Source organism: Haliaeetus leucocephalus, unplaced genomic scaffold (assembly GCF_000737465.1).
Source record: "Haliaeetus leucocephalus isolate CR32 unplaced genomic scaffold, Haliaeetus_leucocephalus-4.0 Scaffold932, whole genome shotgun sequence".
NCBI classification, from domain to species: Eukaryota; Metazoa; Chordata; class Aves; order Accipitriformes; family Accipitridae; genus Haliaeetus; species Haliaeetus leucocephalus.
The window spans coordinates 5,063,844-5,080,614 of record NW_010973368.1 but is presented as its reverse complement, the minus strand read 5'-3'; the positions used below and the strand labels follow the sequence as shown (position 1 = coordinate 5,080,614).

Sequence of the window (16,771 nt, the reverse complement as noted above, 5' to 3'; positions counted from 1 at the left end):
GCGCAGCGCCGCCCGCCGCCCTCCGCGGCCTGGCCAAAATGGCGGCGGCCGCGGCCCTGACCCGGGAGGGCGGGGAGGACGCCTTCCGCCGGCTTTTTCGCTTCTACCGGCAGCGTGACGCGTCGGACCTGCGGGGTGTGGTGGACTTCTCCGTACCGGGGGGCCAGGTAACGCCGGGGTCCCCCTGCCCTCGCCCCGCGGCGCGCTTCGAGCTCGTCCCGCTCTCTGAGGGCTGTCGCGGTGTTTCAGCGCGGTGCCGTGGCGGTCTTGCTGCAGCCTGTGCTCTCCACCTGCTGCTTCCCGCCGTGCTCGACGCCAAGTCTCCAGTGCCGCCCCGTTACTAGCTAGAAGACGCTGCCGTCCAGCGCTGAGCCTCTTAGGGGCCGCTATAGCGTGTAAAAGCTAGTTGCGTGACTAGAGACGAGCAGCGGAGGAAGGGCGTGCAGCTGTGAGGGTCCAGGGCCCCTCTGCCCGCGGGACCCAGAGGCAGGCTCGCCCAAGGTCCCCTTGGGCCGGCTGCCCGCGGGGTCACGGGGCCCTGCCCGAGGGCACGAGCTGCCGTCCCCGCTGTCCCTGGCCAGCGTGCCGCTTGTTCACAGATTTACCACTTTTGCTTACGTTTATTTATTACCATAATGTTTAATTAGCTTTCTACGCTGCAGTAAGGGATCTCCAAAGCCTCTAATAGAACCACGCATTACTTAAGGGAAGTAAAGGAACGTGTGGATGGAAAAAAGCAAGTTTCAGTATTGGAGCTGGCACTATTTCCTGGGCCTGCTGGTCCTTAGCTCTGAAATACCTGAGTGAGCTGTAGAGGGAACTGGGATCAGCTTCCCCCTGCTATGCAGTGTGTGCCCAGGATTCTTGCTGTCTTCCCCATGATAAAGTTTCTTCTCCTTTTTTACTCTTGTATAATAAATAAACATTTGGCTTAGCCATCAGGGCAAGCCCAACAGTTGCAGTGGATTAGGAGCCTGTAGTCAGGAGCACAGCTGAAAGTAGTGGCCATCATGGTTAATAGTTTACCGTGTGTTGAGTGATGAAGGAGTGATCCTTTAAAGTCATCTTGTGTTTTATCACCTCACAAAAGGGTAATGGGTATTTGCTGAAGAATTGTTAACCAGGGATTTTCTATGTATGAGCTTATATGAAAAAAGGGAGTAGGGAATATAGTTAAAATGAAACTTTGCCTAGTTTTTCTTAATTCAAATGCTTAGCCTTTTCTTTTTACTGTTGCATTAGAATATATATTTTTTTAATCTTTTCAGACTATAATTTTGATATTGTTAATGGGACACAAAACTTGACCCATATGAAATTGTTCAGGGCATTAGCATTAAACAAGGGAGTTGTTAACATTTCAGCCTTTCTTGAGCTTGCAGTAATCCTTTATCAAATAAAGGATTCCAGCATTACAGCCCTTCTGGGAAATTCAAAGTACTTGAAAGCATCACAAGCATCTGTCCCCTCTCCATATCATTCTTTTTGTGCCTGTTACCTTCTAGGATCAGTTGATAGCTTACTAGTGAAACCATCTTTTATTTCTCTTTCCCCCAGGTTAAAAACATCTGGCTTTTTTCATTAAGAAGAGCTACAGGCCAGGCAGATTAGCCCAGACACTATTGTTCCTTTTCTTTCAGAAAACTGCTTCAAATGATTGAGTTCTCCAGTGAAGTGTGACATACCCCAGCTGCCCTGCTACCAGGCTTATTTAACTGATTCAGCACATGTAATTCTTCAGCATAGAAACAGCTTCTGTTCTCCAGAAGCCCTGGCAGCAGCTGGTGTGTAAGCAGTTTGAGAAGGCAGAGAGGTGGTAGAGTCTTAGTCAAAGGAATAGCCTTTCTGGGGATGTTCTGCAGACTGGACTCTGAGCTAAGCTCTTCAAGGCTGGCAGTCACAAAGCTGCTTTTTGCAGAGAGCTGAAAAATTGGTAAAACTGAGTGTGTTGCCAGAAGCTGCTGCCCAGCAGTAGTTCAGAGTTTTCTTACAAATTCTACATACATAATTTAGACCCGTTGCTCAGAAGATGTTAAATGGAGCTGTCAGCCTGCAAAGAGACTGATTTATACATTCACTGCTGCAGAGTCTGCGTGCAAAGGCCTTAATTTCATATACACTTTAAATTGTCATAAACGAAGTCTTGCCTGTCTCTGCCTGCTTATTCTCACTATGCTTGGCCAGCTCTTTCCTTACACGAGCCTGTACTTTTGCACAGTCACATGGAGAGCTGGACTAGGGAACTAAGCCAGAAAAAAAACAACCTGCCTCAACCCTGCCCTCCCTAAAACAGTTCGCAGCCCTAAGGGAAGAAGGGAGTGGGAACACAGTGGATGAGTTTGGGTTTTTTCAGCGAGTGTCGGCTTATTGCAGCTTAAATATGTGTGTTATTGCAACCTGAGAGAGTACTTCAAGAAAACATATCTTGCTAAGCCTTGAGCTGTTGGCCCTGCTATTGGAAACAGAAGTGGCAATGTGGTATTCAGAATTTATGGAGTTTCTGCAGTCCTTCACATCGGACAACTGTGGTCATTTCATCACTGTACTACTTCTCCTTCTGTACATTACAGATGAGAATAGTCATCTACCCTCTGGGATCATGAGCAACTTGTATTTGGAACATTATTTGAAGGTATAAAGTGTTGGGGGTACTAAATATTGCTCTCTAATGGAGATTGATAATTACCAGAATGTTTTATAATGATGAGGCTGTACTGTGGAAATGGACAAATAGTGCCGATTTTTTTTCTCATTGGTATAAAATGTTTGGGTTTTTTCATGAATGGAGGGCACCTCTCCTTATCCCTAAGTATTGTAAAAACCGTAGGTACCTTTTGATTCTTGTGTTAAGTACTTAGTAGCTCTGTTAGCAGCATGCCTTGTTCTGCTCACAGTTGCTTAGACAATAGTTCTGTGGTACAGCTGGCATTTTCACAAGACTTACCTTGGAATATGGTAGCACTCTCTTATAGGTGCTATTTTTGGATGAGTTTTATATTTCTTCCTTTTTTTTTTTTTTCTTTTAACCAGATCTGTTTTCTTTTGCCAGGTGTTCAGATCACAGCTCAGTATTTCTTCAGTCAGTGATCAAGATGCCTACAGAGCAGGCTTACAGCCACTTAGCCAGTGGAAAGCCTATGGCCTCAATGGGTATCCAGGTAGGTACTTCTGATTTCAAGAAAAATGAAACACAACCTTGTTGCTTTGGATTCAGGCATCTTCTATCTTACCCTCCTCGCCCTGCCTGAAAAAGCTATTTTGGTTTGCCTAAGTGTAAGTTAATGTTATTTTAACTGCAGGAGGACAAATGAGTCAGCTAAAAGGTGGGATGTGACAGTATATATGAAGGTGAGAACAGAAGGGCCAGTTGTTTCAAAGTCACTGATCAACCAGTCCATCCCTTGTGAGAATTGATTCCTGTTGCCTTTCATAGAGATATTATATTTCTGTAGCATCTATTTTTCCTTAATATGTATCATGAAAATTAGATAAGTGACTGAAATACAGTCATTTTGGGGCTGAAGTGTGGTATCTACTTCCTGGTGTAGAACACTGAGCACAGTAAGTGAATAAGAACCTCTTGTCCTATTCACGGTACAGAGTAATTTCATTAGGCAGGTTATTTCAAAAACTGAAATGTGTCTTAGGTTTGCAGGTCACCTGGTAGATTCACAGAAATATGTTAGGTTGGAAGGGACCTCCAGAGGTCTAGTCGAACTCCCTGCTTAAAGCAGGGTCAAGTTGAAAGTTAGATCAGGTCACTCAGAGCTTTGTATGGGTGAGTTTTGGAAATCTCCAGGGATAGAGATTACACACCCTCTCTGGGCATCTGTACATCTGGGCCACTTGTTGTGATCTTTTTTCACCTTATGTCTAATCAAAATTTGCCTTTCTGTAATTTGTGACTGTTGCCTCTCATAATCTTGCTGTGCACCTCTGAGAAGAATCTGGCTCCACGTTCTCTGTATGCCCCTTTAGGTAGCTCTTACTAATATAGGCCAATGTGTAATCAGCCTTTATTGCCGCAAGGGAGCACTACTGACTCATGCTCAATTTGTCCTCCAGGACCCCCATGTCCTTTGACTTAGAGTTGCTCCCTGGTCCTCAGGCCGTACTGTTGCATGGGGTTATTCTGCCCTAGGTGCAGGATTATCACTGTTGAACTTCTGAGGTTCTTGTTGGCCCATTCCTTTGGTTTGTCAAGGTCCCTTTCAGTGGCAGCAGTAGCCTCCAGCATATCCACTGCTGCCCCAATTTAGTGTTATCTGTAAATGTGACGAGGATGAATGTCCCATCATCCAGGTTGTTGATGTAGATGTAGTTATCAGTCTTGGCCCCAACATCAACCTGAGGAACACAGCTCATAACAGCCACTGGTTAGACTTAGAACCATCAAATCACTATTCTTTAAGCCTGGTGGCCCAGCCAGCTTTTGCTCAACCTTTTAGTTTACCCATAAAATCCGTGAGCCCCCAGTTTGGCTCCAATGATGCTGCCGGAGACTGATTGGAAAACTGTGCAAAAGCCGAGGTAAACAGCACCCCCTGCTCTCCACTTGTCTGGTTATCTCACTGTAGCAGGCAGTAAGGCTGGTTAGACAAAATTTGCCTTCGGTAAATCCATGCCCACTGTTCCCAACCACTTTGTGTCTGGAAATGCCTGTCATGAAAATTTGCTCCATAATCTTACCAGGGGTTTTGGTAAGGCTGATGAGTTTGTAGTTCCCCAGATCCTACATATTTCAGGGATTTTTGTTTGTTTGATTTTTGTTTTTTCTCATGTTTCTTTTGGTTCATGGGGACTGCAGTCAGTGTCTGTGTGGGTTGCTATGAAGCCAGCCTACTGATTCTGAAACTGAGGCAGCCACACTAGCCATCTGGCATAGTTAATACACAGGGAGTTGAATAACTTCAGGAGAAAGGCTTCCACTTCTTCTTGCCTCTAAATTTTTTTGTTCCACTTACTTGTCATATTATAGCTGCCCTTGCTTGGTCTCGCTTGTCGTTTTATGTCTGTCTAAACATCTTTCCTAGCAATTACATGGGGGGTGGATCACAAGTGTTCTACTTAACTGCATTTTTTCTTCTGCTTTGACAAAGAAAACGTTTCACTAAAATGAAATGCAAATACATTGACAAATTCTCAGTCCTGTTTAGAATCAAGTCATGTGTGGACAAGAATAATATATTATCCTTTTTCAGCTACCTTTATCTGGACATCCTAAAGCACTATAATATATTTAACCAACTGCCCCAGTAGCCCTCTAAAATAAGTTAGAATTTCTTTGGTTTGTTTATGGGCATATGGAAGGGAAGTTATTTGGTTTTGTCCCCACAGTGAGCAATGAAATATAAGACTAAGGAAGCTGGGTGAATTTCTGTTGCTGTGTCCTGAGTTCTGTGAGATGTGGGTGATGCTGTCTTTGGGTCTCTGTAACTGACACAAACTGGTTTTATGAGGGGTTGTTTTGTTGCTAGACATCTGTGTGTCTTACCCTTCCTTTGACTGAGGCTGGAGACCACTTTCACTAGGTGTAAATTAATTCCTAGTGTGCTGCAAGATTATGCTGCAGTAAGAGAACTGCATCTGCTTCCTCAAGGCAGATTCTTTTAGTATACAGATCCCCGAAGAATTTGTCTTTTGGCCATTCTACTTAGACCAACTCTTTCAAGGTCAAGAGGTTCCATTGTGTTGCTGTCAAAGCTTGTCTGTGGTGTTCTTTAGTCAGCTCAGAAAGATTGCTACAGAAATATATTGCTTACTCTTCTCCCTCCTATGTGTGGTAAGTCACTGATTTCTAGTGCTATTAGCCCTCCCAGGAACTATTAGTCTTGAACGTTAGTGTAGAATTTTATAGTAAAACTCTGCAACTGTTTGAAATTCAGGGTTTTCTGCCTTTCTTGGCATCAGAAGCATAGCAGTAACCCACTTTTTAGTTGTTCTTGCTTTTGTAAATCTAGACTAATCTGGTTTCTTAGGAGTAAGCAGTGAAGGGTTTGGAGAGACATGAGCATGTTCTAAGCTTCTGATACAAGAGTCATAAAATTTGGATTCTTGTTCTCATCTCTGTGTGTAACTAGCCCTCCAGGCTTCAATTCATTCGTTAATACCTGAGATAATACATACATAGTAAAGTATAATTTCGTGAATGTAGTGAAGTGCTTTGAAAACCCCACATCAAAAGCTGTAGACGGGAAGGGCAATATTATTAGTCTGTTCTATGCAGAGGCCAAGAGAAAGTAAATTTAATGCTTCTGGCAAAGAAACTTCTTGTAACCAGACCTGTCAGAAGGCTGCCATAGTCTGAAGGTGCAGGGAACGGAGTGAAATGAATGACAGTATATTATTAATACACTGAAGGCTCTTTTTCTAACCAGTTAATTTAATCTTGTGAGGTCTGTGAGGTATGCTGGCAGGAAGCTTTTTCTGTGCTTTTATTACACTTTCATAAGGCTACAAGGCAAGTTTGTATCCTACTGAGACTCCTAGCCTTGCTTCTTCCTTTTTCATCTATTTTTGTCTCTGTTTAACTTGATATGACTGAGAAGTTAAAAAAGACACAGTAGGGCAAAACCTTGAAACCTCCTTTTCCTTTGTTCCTCCTATACCCTTATCTCTCTTTGTATGTGAATTTTGTGTTGGCGAGTCTTACTGAATTGATAGTCTTTGAGAGAGTGCCTTGATTCTCAGGGTAGGTACAATACAGATTAATAGCATCTTCCCATCAGACACTCATTCATCAATACTGTCGACCCTGGCCTGGAAGGAAACACCCCTGGGGTGCTGAGGAGAAAGTTCCAGTGAAGAATCCTGTTAGCACTCATGCTGATGGCAGATCTTATGTCAAGGACTCTTGTCTGTTAAGATATAGACCAAATCAATTCATTTAATCTCTGCTAACTCTCTTATTTGGGCTGCTGCTTGAACTCTGCCTGAGGTGCCTGGCTAAATGAATGTGCAGTCTATCTACATGTTTATTTTGTTTTGTTAATTAACAATGACTGCAAAGTATTTGCAGTCAGCAACAAGCAGTTTGGGATATAATTTGACTTTCATCCTACGGTACCAAAATACAAAGATGGATACAACCAGACTTACCTGGAAATAAGCATGAAGCAAAGGAGAGGGCAGTTTACATTACTAGAGACTTGCTCAGCCCATGGACTGCTCTCGGCAGTTCATGACACTGAAGTAGCAATAAGAAAACAGCATGAGTTCAGAGGCAGCAACAAGGTTAGTTTGAAGTCTAGAAAAAATAGGCCAGAATTACTTCAGCTTCGCAGGGTTCAAGAGCAAAATCTTGCTGAATCATTTCAAAATCAAATTTACTCCAAAGCAATTGGCTTTCCAAGTTTTTACTTCTTTATCTACCCATAATCAATATACTTTACATTGATATGTCCTTTTTTGTCATTTTTTTTACTTGAACCAGCATTGGCTGCCCTCCCTGCCTTCTTTCTACCTTATGGCCACCATTTGTTTGTACTGAAAAAACCAATAGGCTTTAACTTAACTATTCAGACCTGTTAATAGATTTCATCAGCTTACATGTAAAGTCAGTGGTTGTATGTCTAAGGTGTTTTTTTCAGTAACTCTGACCCCTGTCCTTTGCTCTAGTTTTAGGAAAAAAACAGGGAAATGCCTAATCATACTTTCTCCCCACCCTCTCCCTTTTTCTCTGTGGTCAGGGTTTATTTTCATACCAAACCCTTTCCTTCCGGGCTGCCAGCGTCACTGGGTGAAACAGTGTCTCAAGCTATACCCCCAGAAACCCAATGTCTGCAACCTGGACCTGCACATGGCTCCTGAGAAGACCATTGACCTGTGGGGACAGAGCAAGGAGCAGCTGAGGTAAGTCCACAGTAACCTTTGGTGGTCAACACTAACGGACCCAGAAGGTCTTGGCTCAGAGAAGGTCTAAGAAAAATGAGCAGGGCAGGGAAGCTGAAAAAGATTGTGTACGTGCTGGCAGTATACAGATGGTGTCAGACATGCCAAGTTAAAGATGGATTTTTCATGGCTTCATGTGCATCCTTGTTAATTCTCAGCTTTCACACTCACAATGGGATTTTCTAGCAACAAATTATTTCAAAACCATCAGTCAAATGTAAAAGAGTGACCCTGGCTGATATGATGGTGCTTGGAAGTTTGCTAAGCTCAGCTACAAGAGGAACCATGAGGTCCCTCTAGGCCTCGGTTTTCCTGAAGCAAAAGGGATCCTTTCCAAACACACCACTCATGCTAGCTCTTCTTCCCAGTCAGCTGTTGGACCTAGAATACTGTAATTGAAAGGCTGCTATCTGCACCTTTTTGAACTTCTCAAGTCAGCTAGTGTCTGTGGTTTTATTTTCCAAAGTATTTCTTTGTTTTGGTCTGGGGTGGTTTGGTTTTGGGTTTTGTTTGTTTTTTTTTCTTCATTCGCTCTGAGCTGGTGATTAAACGTACCATTTAAATGGCAATCCTGTTGACTCTGAAAGGTTCTGTGGCTGACGCAGCTGCCGCCTTCTACCTGATTTGGAAGTTAATGGAGAATTTGTCCAAGTTTTGAAGTCAAGTAGAAAGTTTTAAAGATCTTTTTTTTTTTAATTAGAGTCACCTGTAAAAATACATACAAGATAGATGCTGTTTACATTACCCAAATAAGTAAAAGACTGTGTATTTATCATTACCTTGTTGATTTCACTGCTTATTTTTCATAATGATTGTTTCACGTGATGGAGTGACCAGAGTTACCTACAACTCTCATCTTCCACCTCAGTCTCTTAGTAAAATGAGACATGCTGAGATTTTTCTTCAAAAGTACTCTTAATGTCTACAAGATACAGAATGGCAAAAGCAAGATTTGGACTTCTAAATATTGGCACCTAGGAGAGAAGTTATACCCCCACTTGTGTGTTCCAGGCTCAGTCTGAATTAGTTACAGAAATTCAGACACCTTTTATTGTGTTCAATCAAGGATGAAAAATTGTTCTTTGAAAGTATTGTGCATTGTGCCCTACAGCTGACAAAAGTGGGGTACTGTTGCAGCTTGACAGGCCTTTCCCAGCAGCACCTCCTGCATGCACAGAGAATGATCAGAACAGAGGTTAATTTGCAGCTGAATCCAGTTCAGTTGAAAACAGTGTTTGGAAGAGTGATGGCTGGCAGAAACACTGGCAGTTTTATTAAGCACTTGCCTGAGTCTTGAAGTGAGCAAACTGCTGTATTTGTGCTTTTACTTAGGGGACAGCAGATCAAGCTAGCCAAGTGAAAGCCTTTCAGGGAGGGGAGAAACAGAGTGCTTAACTAAAAAGAGGTCTGCTTCCAAGATTGGACACAACTTCAGTGCTTTTTAAAGCCATCAGGAAGATGCATAAATGTGCTTGGGTCATGGCTTATCTGCTTTTTTCAGGATGCAGGAATTATGAGGCAGGGAGAGTCCGTACAGTTCCTAGAAACGTATGCTATGCTCTCTTCACAAAGTGGAGTTGGGGTATTTTCTTTAGTGTTGGGGACAATTAAAAGTATGAAAGTGGGTAGAGAAGGGATATATATATCCCTGTGTATAAGGAAAAGGCTGGGGGAATTTTATAGATGCAATCATTTACCAGTGAATAAAGACAAAAAGGAGCTTCAGACCGAAGTCCCCCTGCTGTTCAGTCTTGTTCTCTTTCTAACATAGTTATACCAGAATTTCTCTGTGCTTTCTTGTAGGAGCATCTGCTGCTACAACTCTAGGAACTCTTTGTTTCCAGATACGTAACACTCAGGCTTTCCTCTCCTTAGCAATCACACGTGAAATCACATGCAAAATAATAAGTTCTGGGAATAAGGACCTACTGAGCACATTAGGGTTCCTGCTTTTGTGCAAACACTCTAGCACTGTAGCGAAAGAAGTGCACTTTCAAAAGGCATATGCTAAAAATATTTAATTATGAACATGAAGTTTGTTGATTGAAAGATGGAGAGGAACAAATTGTGGGCTCTCCCTTTTCTAAATGCTGTGTTACCTGCTTGTAGGCTCCATAAATTGTTCCAAGCAGCATGTATTTGACAGTTAATGTGTTGCTGCATTATGGTAATTGCAGTTGCTATTACCCTATAACAAAGATGGAAACTGGAGAGATGACTTTCTTTCAATAATCAGTGAGCTGTGAAAAATTACTAAAGGTAAAGAAACTGGCCTTTTACTCCTGTTCCTGGTTTAGCTTAGGAACTATCAGTGTGGTATAGGTGAAGGGCAGAAACAAGCTGTGTATCCAGGTAGAAATGCACATTAAATGCAGATGCTTGGCTGAGACTTGACCATGGCAGCACAAATATGAATCCTGTTTTGTAGGAGAGTATGTCTTACTGCACTAATGAGGCTATAAATGAAAGCCAACCATCTGGTGCTACTGTTTATCATGACGTTCTGAGTACATTTCCCTTTTCTTTCTTTACCATAACACATGACTTAGCTTGAGAAAAGAAGCTGAAATTCCTGGAATAAGTGGACCAGAAGATAGATGTGTACCTTCCTTTTTGCATTTGTCACTAGCATGTTTCTATCTTATTTACTATAGTAATATTTTTTTGTAACATTTTAAGGACTTTTCTGTAGGCCATAGTAAAAGCCTATCCCTGAGGTCTTTTCCTGCCTTCACCACCTTCAAGTAAGAATGGTAAATTGGCATGTGGCTTCAGACTACTGAGCCCCTCTGCATTAGGGCTGTCACTTGAGAAGAACAGTTTTTTGTTCTGCATAGCAGTCTGGATAGGGGATACCTGCCGTCTAGACTTCTTGACATTACAAGAATTGTATGGTCATAGCTAGAGCAGTCTTGCTTACTGAACATTGAGTCAGTCCATCCTAAGGACTTCTTGTAAAAGTACCAAGTGGTAGAACTAATGGTCCTTTGCAGTATTATGCAGCTTGATATGCTTTACTGTCAGGTGAAGCAGTTTCCCTTCTTGTCATTTTCCATTAAGTGCCTAGAATATTTTTCCCTTGTGTTTGCAGCTTTTAGATCTTTACAGATTCTGTTCTTTCACTTTCAGGTGCTCAAATAGTACATACTTAAGTCTGATTCTAAATCCGCACCAGTTCATTGTGTTGTCTCCATCTGATAACCCATTATGTACTAAGTTGAAAATACAAGTTTTCAAACTGATGGCAGTTGGCAGTAGGCCCTGTAGCTTGCATAAATTGCATGAACTGAATTTCCAAGGTCTTTGGAGGAAAAAAAATAATGGCACTGAAAATAAAAGTTTAGCATTGATGGTTTTAGTAGGCTGTCATATAGATGAGTGAATCTCATTACTGGATGCTGCACTACCAGAAAACCCCTCAGAAATTAACACATATCCTATTTCTTTCCACTTTGTCTTTGCAGAAGGAAAGGTTCCAGTAAACGGGAGCCCAGAAGCTTACTGGAGAAGCTGCGCTGGGTGACCCTTGGTTACCATTATAATTGGGATACCAAGGTATTGAAATAAAATTCTTCTTCATTTTTCTTAGCTGTAAGCACTCTGAATGGCAGACAGAGGAGGGTATCATGGAATAAAACGCTTGTGATCCTACAAGACAGCCTTGAGGAAAGGCTGGAACAAACCATGCTTGTAAGAACATTTTAATCTGTATTAGTTTACTGTGAAGGATTTAACAGCACAAGTCCATTGCTGCAATCCTTCCTTTGAAAGGTAGCATGGTAGCATATACTCAGCTCTAGACCTGTGACTCTATTTTAGGTTAAGTCAGCAGTTACCCCACCAAAAGGGATAGTCACAAAAGCATCATTAACTGCTTAAGGTGAGAATGACCTTGAGTGCTTGAAGACAGCTACTTCTGAGAAACTACTCCTCTTTGGAAGAGTGAGCGAGAGCAGGAGGAGACTGCTGCTGATGTGACTTTGAACTTAAGAGTCTGAACCAGTATAGTACAGTCTCACCAACCAACAGCTATTTTGGGGCTCCTGACCAAAATAAACTTTTTCCTAAGACCGAGTCAGATGGAGGCTGAGAAAGGATGGCAGAGTGAATATGCAGTGTTATCAGTATATTGCAGATACTTAACCAAATCTGATTGCAGCCTTATATTTACCAGGTCAGCCTATTATTGGATGCCCTTAATAAGAACTCGGTTATTCCCTTCCAGTCCTCTCAGAATCACTCATGGGAGAGAAAAAAATAGGTTTGCAATTGATTCCTGTTTGTCCTATCCTTCAGAGAAGGAACAAAGATGCTTGTTTCAGAGCTCTGTTGATGAGATACAGAACTGTGTTTCCATTGGCAGTTATAGATAGTGACCAAGTAGATCCTCAGGATGTTGGTACTAGCCTTAGGTATTAGTCTTAGTGACTTCAGGTTTGGCATCCAGATATAATGAATAACTCCATGATTAATTGAGTCCTGGCAGTCTCAACATAGGCCCAGAATTAAATGACAAGAGGTAAACTTGCTGTGGTTGTGCCTATGTTGTAGTCATTTTCCAGGCAAATATTATGTCCTTCTCCATGACTATCAGCCAAATGTCTAAGTTCTCATTGAATGTTTGTTTCCAGTTGTATTTGCTACTCTGATGTTCTGGGTGTGGTTTGGTTTGTTTTTTTTTTTTTCCCTGCTCTTCTTCCTCCAGAAGTACTCAGCAAATCACCACACTCCTTTCCCCTCAGACCTTGCATTCCTGTCAGAACAAGTGGCTGCAGCCTGCGGGTTCCGGGGTTTCCAAGCCCAAGCAGGGATCTTGAACTACTATCATTTTGACTCTTCACTGGGAATTCATGTGGATGAGTCTGAACTAGACCATTCTTGGCCCCTTTTATCATTCAGGTGAGTCAAGAAAAGCACTCAAGTGTTGTGGAAGGATTGGTGGCTTTTTTCTATGGTTGCATCTGGTTATAGGAAGTTGGTATGATGTAGTTTGCTAATTGGGTATATAATCTTCACTCTCTGAAGATTTGAACAGTAGGAAGCTGTCGCTCAAGGGCATAGGTTTTTGTTTGAAGACTGCTTGAATAGCATGTGGAGCCTGGAGTGTAAGAGCTCTTTGCACAGAGCACCCTTCTGTTCTAAAGCAGCAGGGTGGCAGTTGGGTACTAGCAGGCAAAGATGAAATACCTCAGCAGAGCTTGAAACCTGGCGGGGCAACTGCTCACACTATGCCTACCTTGAACCAGGCCTCTTGGTCTGTTTTCCATGTTCTCATTGTAAAGTTGTTACTAGGAGTCCATCTGGTTTTCTTCTTTGGGATTTTTTTTTTTTAATAAAAGGATTTAGCTGCTGTATTTTCTTACTGTACATATAATTGTTCTCTACCTGAATTTGTCTTATCTTCTCTCTCCATTCTCATACCATCTCTAGTTTTGGGCAATCCTCGATATTTTTGCTTGGGGGCCTGAAGCGGGAGGAGGCTCCAACAGCAATGTTCATGCACAGTGGAGATATCATGGTGATGTCTGGCTTCAGCCGTCTGCTGTACCATGCAGTCCCCCGGGTCCTCCCGAACCCCGAAGGGACAGCTTTGCCTTCGTGCCTGGACCAAGCACTTTCTTCAGACCTTCCTGTTGGCTCAGTCATTGAGCACAGCTCTGATGAGGATTGGCAGGTCTGTGCCAAGTACTTGCAGTCTTCCCGCATTAATATGACTATTCGGCAGGTGTTGGCTGAGGGTCAGAAATTTCCAGAGGAATCTGGGACAGATGGAAAGGGCCGAGCACCCTCTGAAGACAGTCAGCATCAGGAGAACAGCAGAGCCAAGAGACTTAAACTAAATACAGAGAGCTGAGACCAGGAGATCATGCTGACATTGACCGGACAGGCAACCTCCATTGGAATTGGAAACTAATGTAATCATACTCGAAGTCACTTGTTTGTGTTGGGATTAATAAACTTCTGCAGAATAAATGTAGTCCTTCTTGCTGTAAAAAACAGGTGGGGGAGAAAAAGAATTTAAAAGGAAAATAATGGTAAGTTCAGGACTGGGACTCAGGAGATGAACTCTATTGCTGTTTTGTTGCAGACATTTACTGTACTCTGTTCCATTTAAAATACCTGTATGTCAGAGAATTTTAAGCTTGGTTCAGTGTGCTCATGAAGTATTCTGAAATCATTGGACAGAAAAGTGCTAGCAAAAGATACATAATTGCTATGTGTTAAAGAATCCTATCCGGCTTGTAAAGTTCAGCTGAAGTGCAGTAATAAGTATGAATGACAATAGGCTGGTAAGGGTGTGAGACCTACCTGCAGCATTTTCAAGAGAATTACGTCTACTGCAAAAACTGGTTCAGTGATCAGAAACTAGCAGCTCCCTTGCAACCCCTGGTGTAAGCTTGCTGTAGTCCTGTGCTCTCCTTTTGCCTGCTTGCACCCGCTGAGCTGCAGGAGAAACTGCTCTTATGAGTGGAACTGGACTTTTTTTGCATAACTCAGATTTTAGACAGAAACAATTGGGAGCAGTATCTCCTTAGAATACCTAGTAGCTCCCAGCTGGGTCTCCTCCCAACAGTAAGTATGTGTCTGAGCCTTACATCCCCATTCTTTCAAAACTGCCCCCTCTTAAGTGCCTGCAGATTATGGTCCTCCAGTCCCAAGCTAGCATCTTTAAGAAACAGAATGACTTGCAAGTAAAAGCAGTGAAGTTGTAAATTAAGTACCTAAAAAATTAATCAGTGGCTATCTGTGTCACCCAAAGATAAATACATTGAAACAAAGAAAAGCACTAGCTTTTGTGCCAGTTCTCTTCCTATCTGCTTTTTAATGCAATTTTAATTGTTGGAGTGGAATGCACTATCCCTGGGGTATTTTGTTGCACTTTCCCAATGAATGAACTTATTTGGTTTTTAAATTAAAGATCTCTATCAGTTTGGGGCTGGGTTTTTTCTTTTCTTTTTCTCCCTGTTAGTTATTTCAGTGTATTGTTAATGCTGCCACATCCCTTGTGCTGTTCCCTCCAGGCTTCTTTTGGATCTACTGCCTCTGCCAGCTCAGGTGCAGGAGCCCTGCTTATGTCTGCAGGGCTACTTTACTTATGGGCAGTTCAGGGTTTGTTGGGCAGTTTCAGAGAGGTGTTGCCTGCAGCATCAAAGTCCAATTTAATCTGTATGTGGCAGCTTTTCCTCATGGGGAAAGTGTGTCTGGTCTGCTTATTTCACAGCAGGTGAATGTATGTGTATGTGCAATTAATTCCTTACACAATACTGCAAAGAGCTCCAGTAATTTAATGTCTAAAATAATCAGATGTGGGTTTTACTATCGAATTCTATACCAGAAATGTGTCCTTTCTGTGTCCTAGGCCTGGTCTATTTGCAGCCGAGGCCTGGGAGAGTGAATGCTATTACACAGAGGTTACAACATGACCAGAAAGGAAAGTTGACTGAGTAGGTCTCAGAAAACAGCAAAACTCCCTTAATGGCACCTGAAGGTGGGGAAGGGGAAAGGAATATTTGTTTTCCTGTTGGTGAGAAGGCAGACTGACTGTTCTTCATTCGAGAGGGATGCAAAAAATCCGCCAACTCGCTCAGCACTGAAGATGAGAGAAGACAGTCATGGAACTAGATGGTTGTGAACTGGAGCTGGTTTCTTCATGTCACAGGCTGAGGTTTAAGTCCATGGTTCTCATGTCTTCAGTTCCCTACAAGTGTATAACAAATGACAAGCAATCATTTATTCAAGGACAAGAAACCATACCGTTTATCCTCTGCAGTTTGAAATTGTAGGAAGTGCTGCAGACTACTGATAGCAGTTGGGCATGGGAAATACCCAGTGCACTGAAGCCTTATGCTTAGGTGTGACAGAGTTGAGAATTTGCTGAGTTACTGACTTGCAGTTAAGCTTGTTATCTAATGCCATCGTGAGTGAGAGACAGCCCTGATCTAATTCTCTGTCAGATTCCTAGAAAATGAAAAGTCCATGACCCAGAAATGGGAATATGGGAAACGACCTGGAAAAAAAAAATCACCTGTGTAGAAAGAGAAACAACTACAAGAAAGGAGAATTTCCTGAACTGCCAGCTTTGCAGTGAGCATCGGTTCTGTAACCACAGAAGAGTGGAGTACACATGAGCAAACCACAGGGCTGTTGTGGGCTCTGCAAGCTGTGCTTCCAGAACATGATTTTGAAGAGGCAGCTACAGCCCTGGGAAGAAGGTGGGGAATAGGGCTGCCTCAAGTGATATGCTCTGCTAATTTCCCTTCTAGGACAGAATGATTGGGAACCATTGACCTACTCTACACAGCTCTCAGGTGGTGATACTGCACCTCATTTGTTTAGGTTTGTGATGACACAACAGGATTTTTTATAGCACTGATTAAATTTTTGTCTCTATAGGTACCACAGATATTTGCTTGCGTTGATATAGGTGCATGCTGAGGTAATCTCTGTAGCTTTTAATTCCTCTAAAGGAGAAGTACTGCCCAAGAGCCACAAGCACAAAATTGCATCAATGGCATAGGCAGTAGTCTTCTAGGATATCCCGCTGTGCACAGCTGAGGGGAGGGAAAAGAAGAGGTCATCTGGACCAATTCTGCAAGAAAATTAACGTAATGAGTTGATCACAGGAAGATAATCCTGTTTAATTCAAGGCCACCTGGAAATAAAGCATGTTTACCACATGTTCTCTGTACATTATGTGATCTATAGATAAAGCTAACTGTCCAACAGTTTAAATAATTACTGATTTTTTTTATAATCAAGAGTAAAGGGAAAATAAAATCTCCAGTTAAATTGGAATCAAAGCACAGTGGGATGAATACTGGAAGCAGAAGAGGAAACTGCCTGTACAAACTCAGAATTTTCAGTCCTCTTGGGAGTACTG

General features: G+C 42.4%; 1 protein-coding gene across 2 annotated transcripts; it reads left to right on the top strand.

The window, feature by feature from the left end:
* The first annotated feature begins 28 nt into the window (after positions 1–28).
* ALKBH1 (alkB, alkylation repair homolog 1 (E. coli)) lies at positions 29–14,750 on the top strand. Of its 2 annotated transcripts, XM_010583773.1 has the most exons (7): positions 128–167; positions 2,571–2,632; positions 3,050–3,158; positions 7,689–7,851; positions 11,355–11,445; positions 12,596–12,789; positions 13,321–14,750. In XM_010583773.1, the coding sequence occupies exons 2-7, from the start codon at positions 2,600–2,602 to the stop codon at positions 13,742–13,744; spliced, it is 1,014 nt and encodes a 337-aa protein (XP_010582075.1). In that variant the 5' UTR covers positions 128–167; positions 2,571–2,599; the 3' UTR covers positions 13,745–14,750. The 2 variants fall into 2 exon arrangements, with proteins under 2 accessions (XP_010582074.1, XP_010582075.1); XM_010583772.1 differs by lacking the exon at positions 2,571–2,632 and having other exon boundaries at positions 29–167.
* Positions 14,751–16,771: the final 2,021 nt, after the last annotated feature.

Excerpts from the sequence above, each read along its gene's own strand:
- ALKBH1 (XM_010583772.1), top strand. The coding sequence starts at position 39 with ATGGCGGCGGCCGCGGCCCTGACCCGGGAGGGCGGGGAGGACGCCTTC. Across the intron at positions 168-3,049 it reads TCTCCGTACCGGGGGGCCAG|GTGTTCAGATCACAGCTCAG; the intron begins GTAACGCCGGGG and ends TTCTTTTGCCAG. Across the intron at positions 7,852-11,354 it reads CAGAGCAAGGAGCAGCTGAG|AAGGAAAGGTTCCAGTAAAC; the intron begins GTAAGTCCACAG and ends TTGTCTTTGCAG.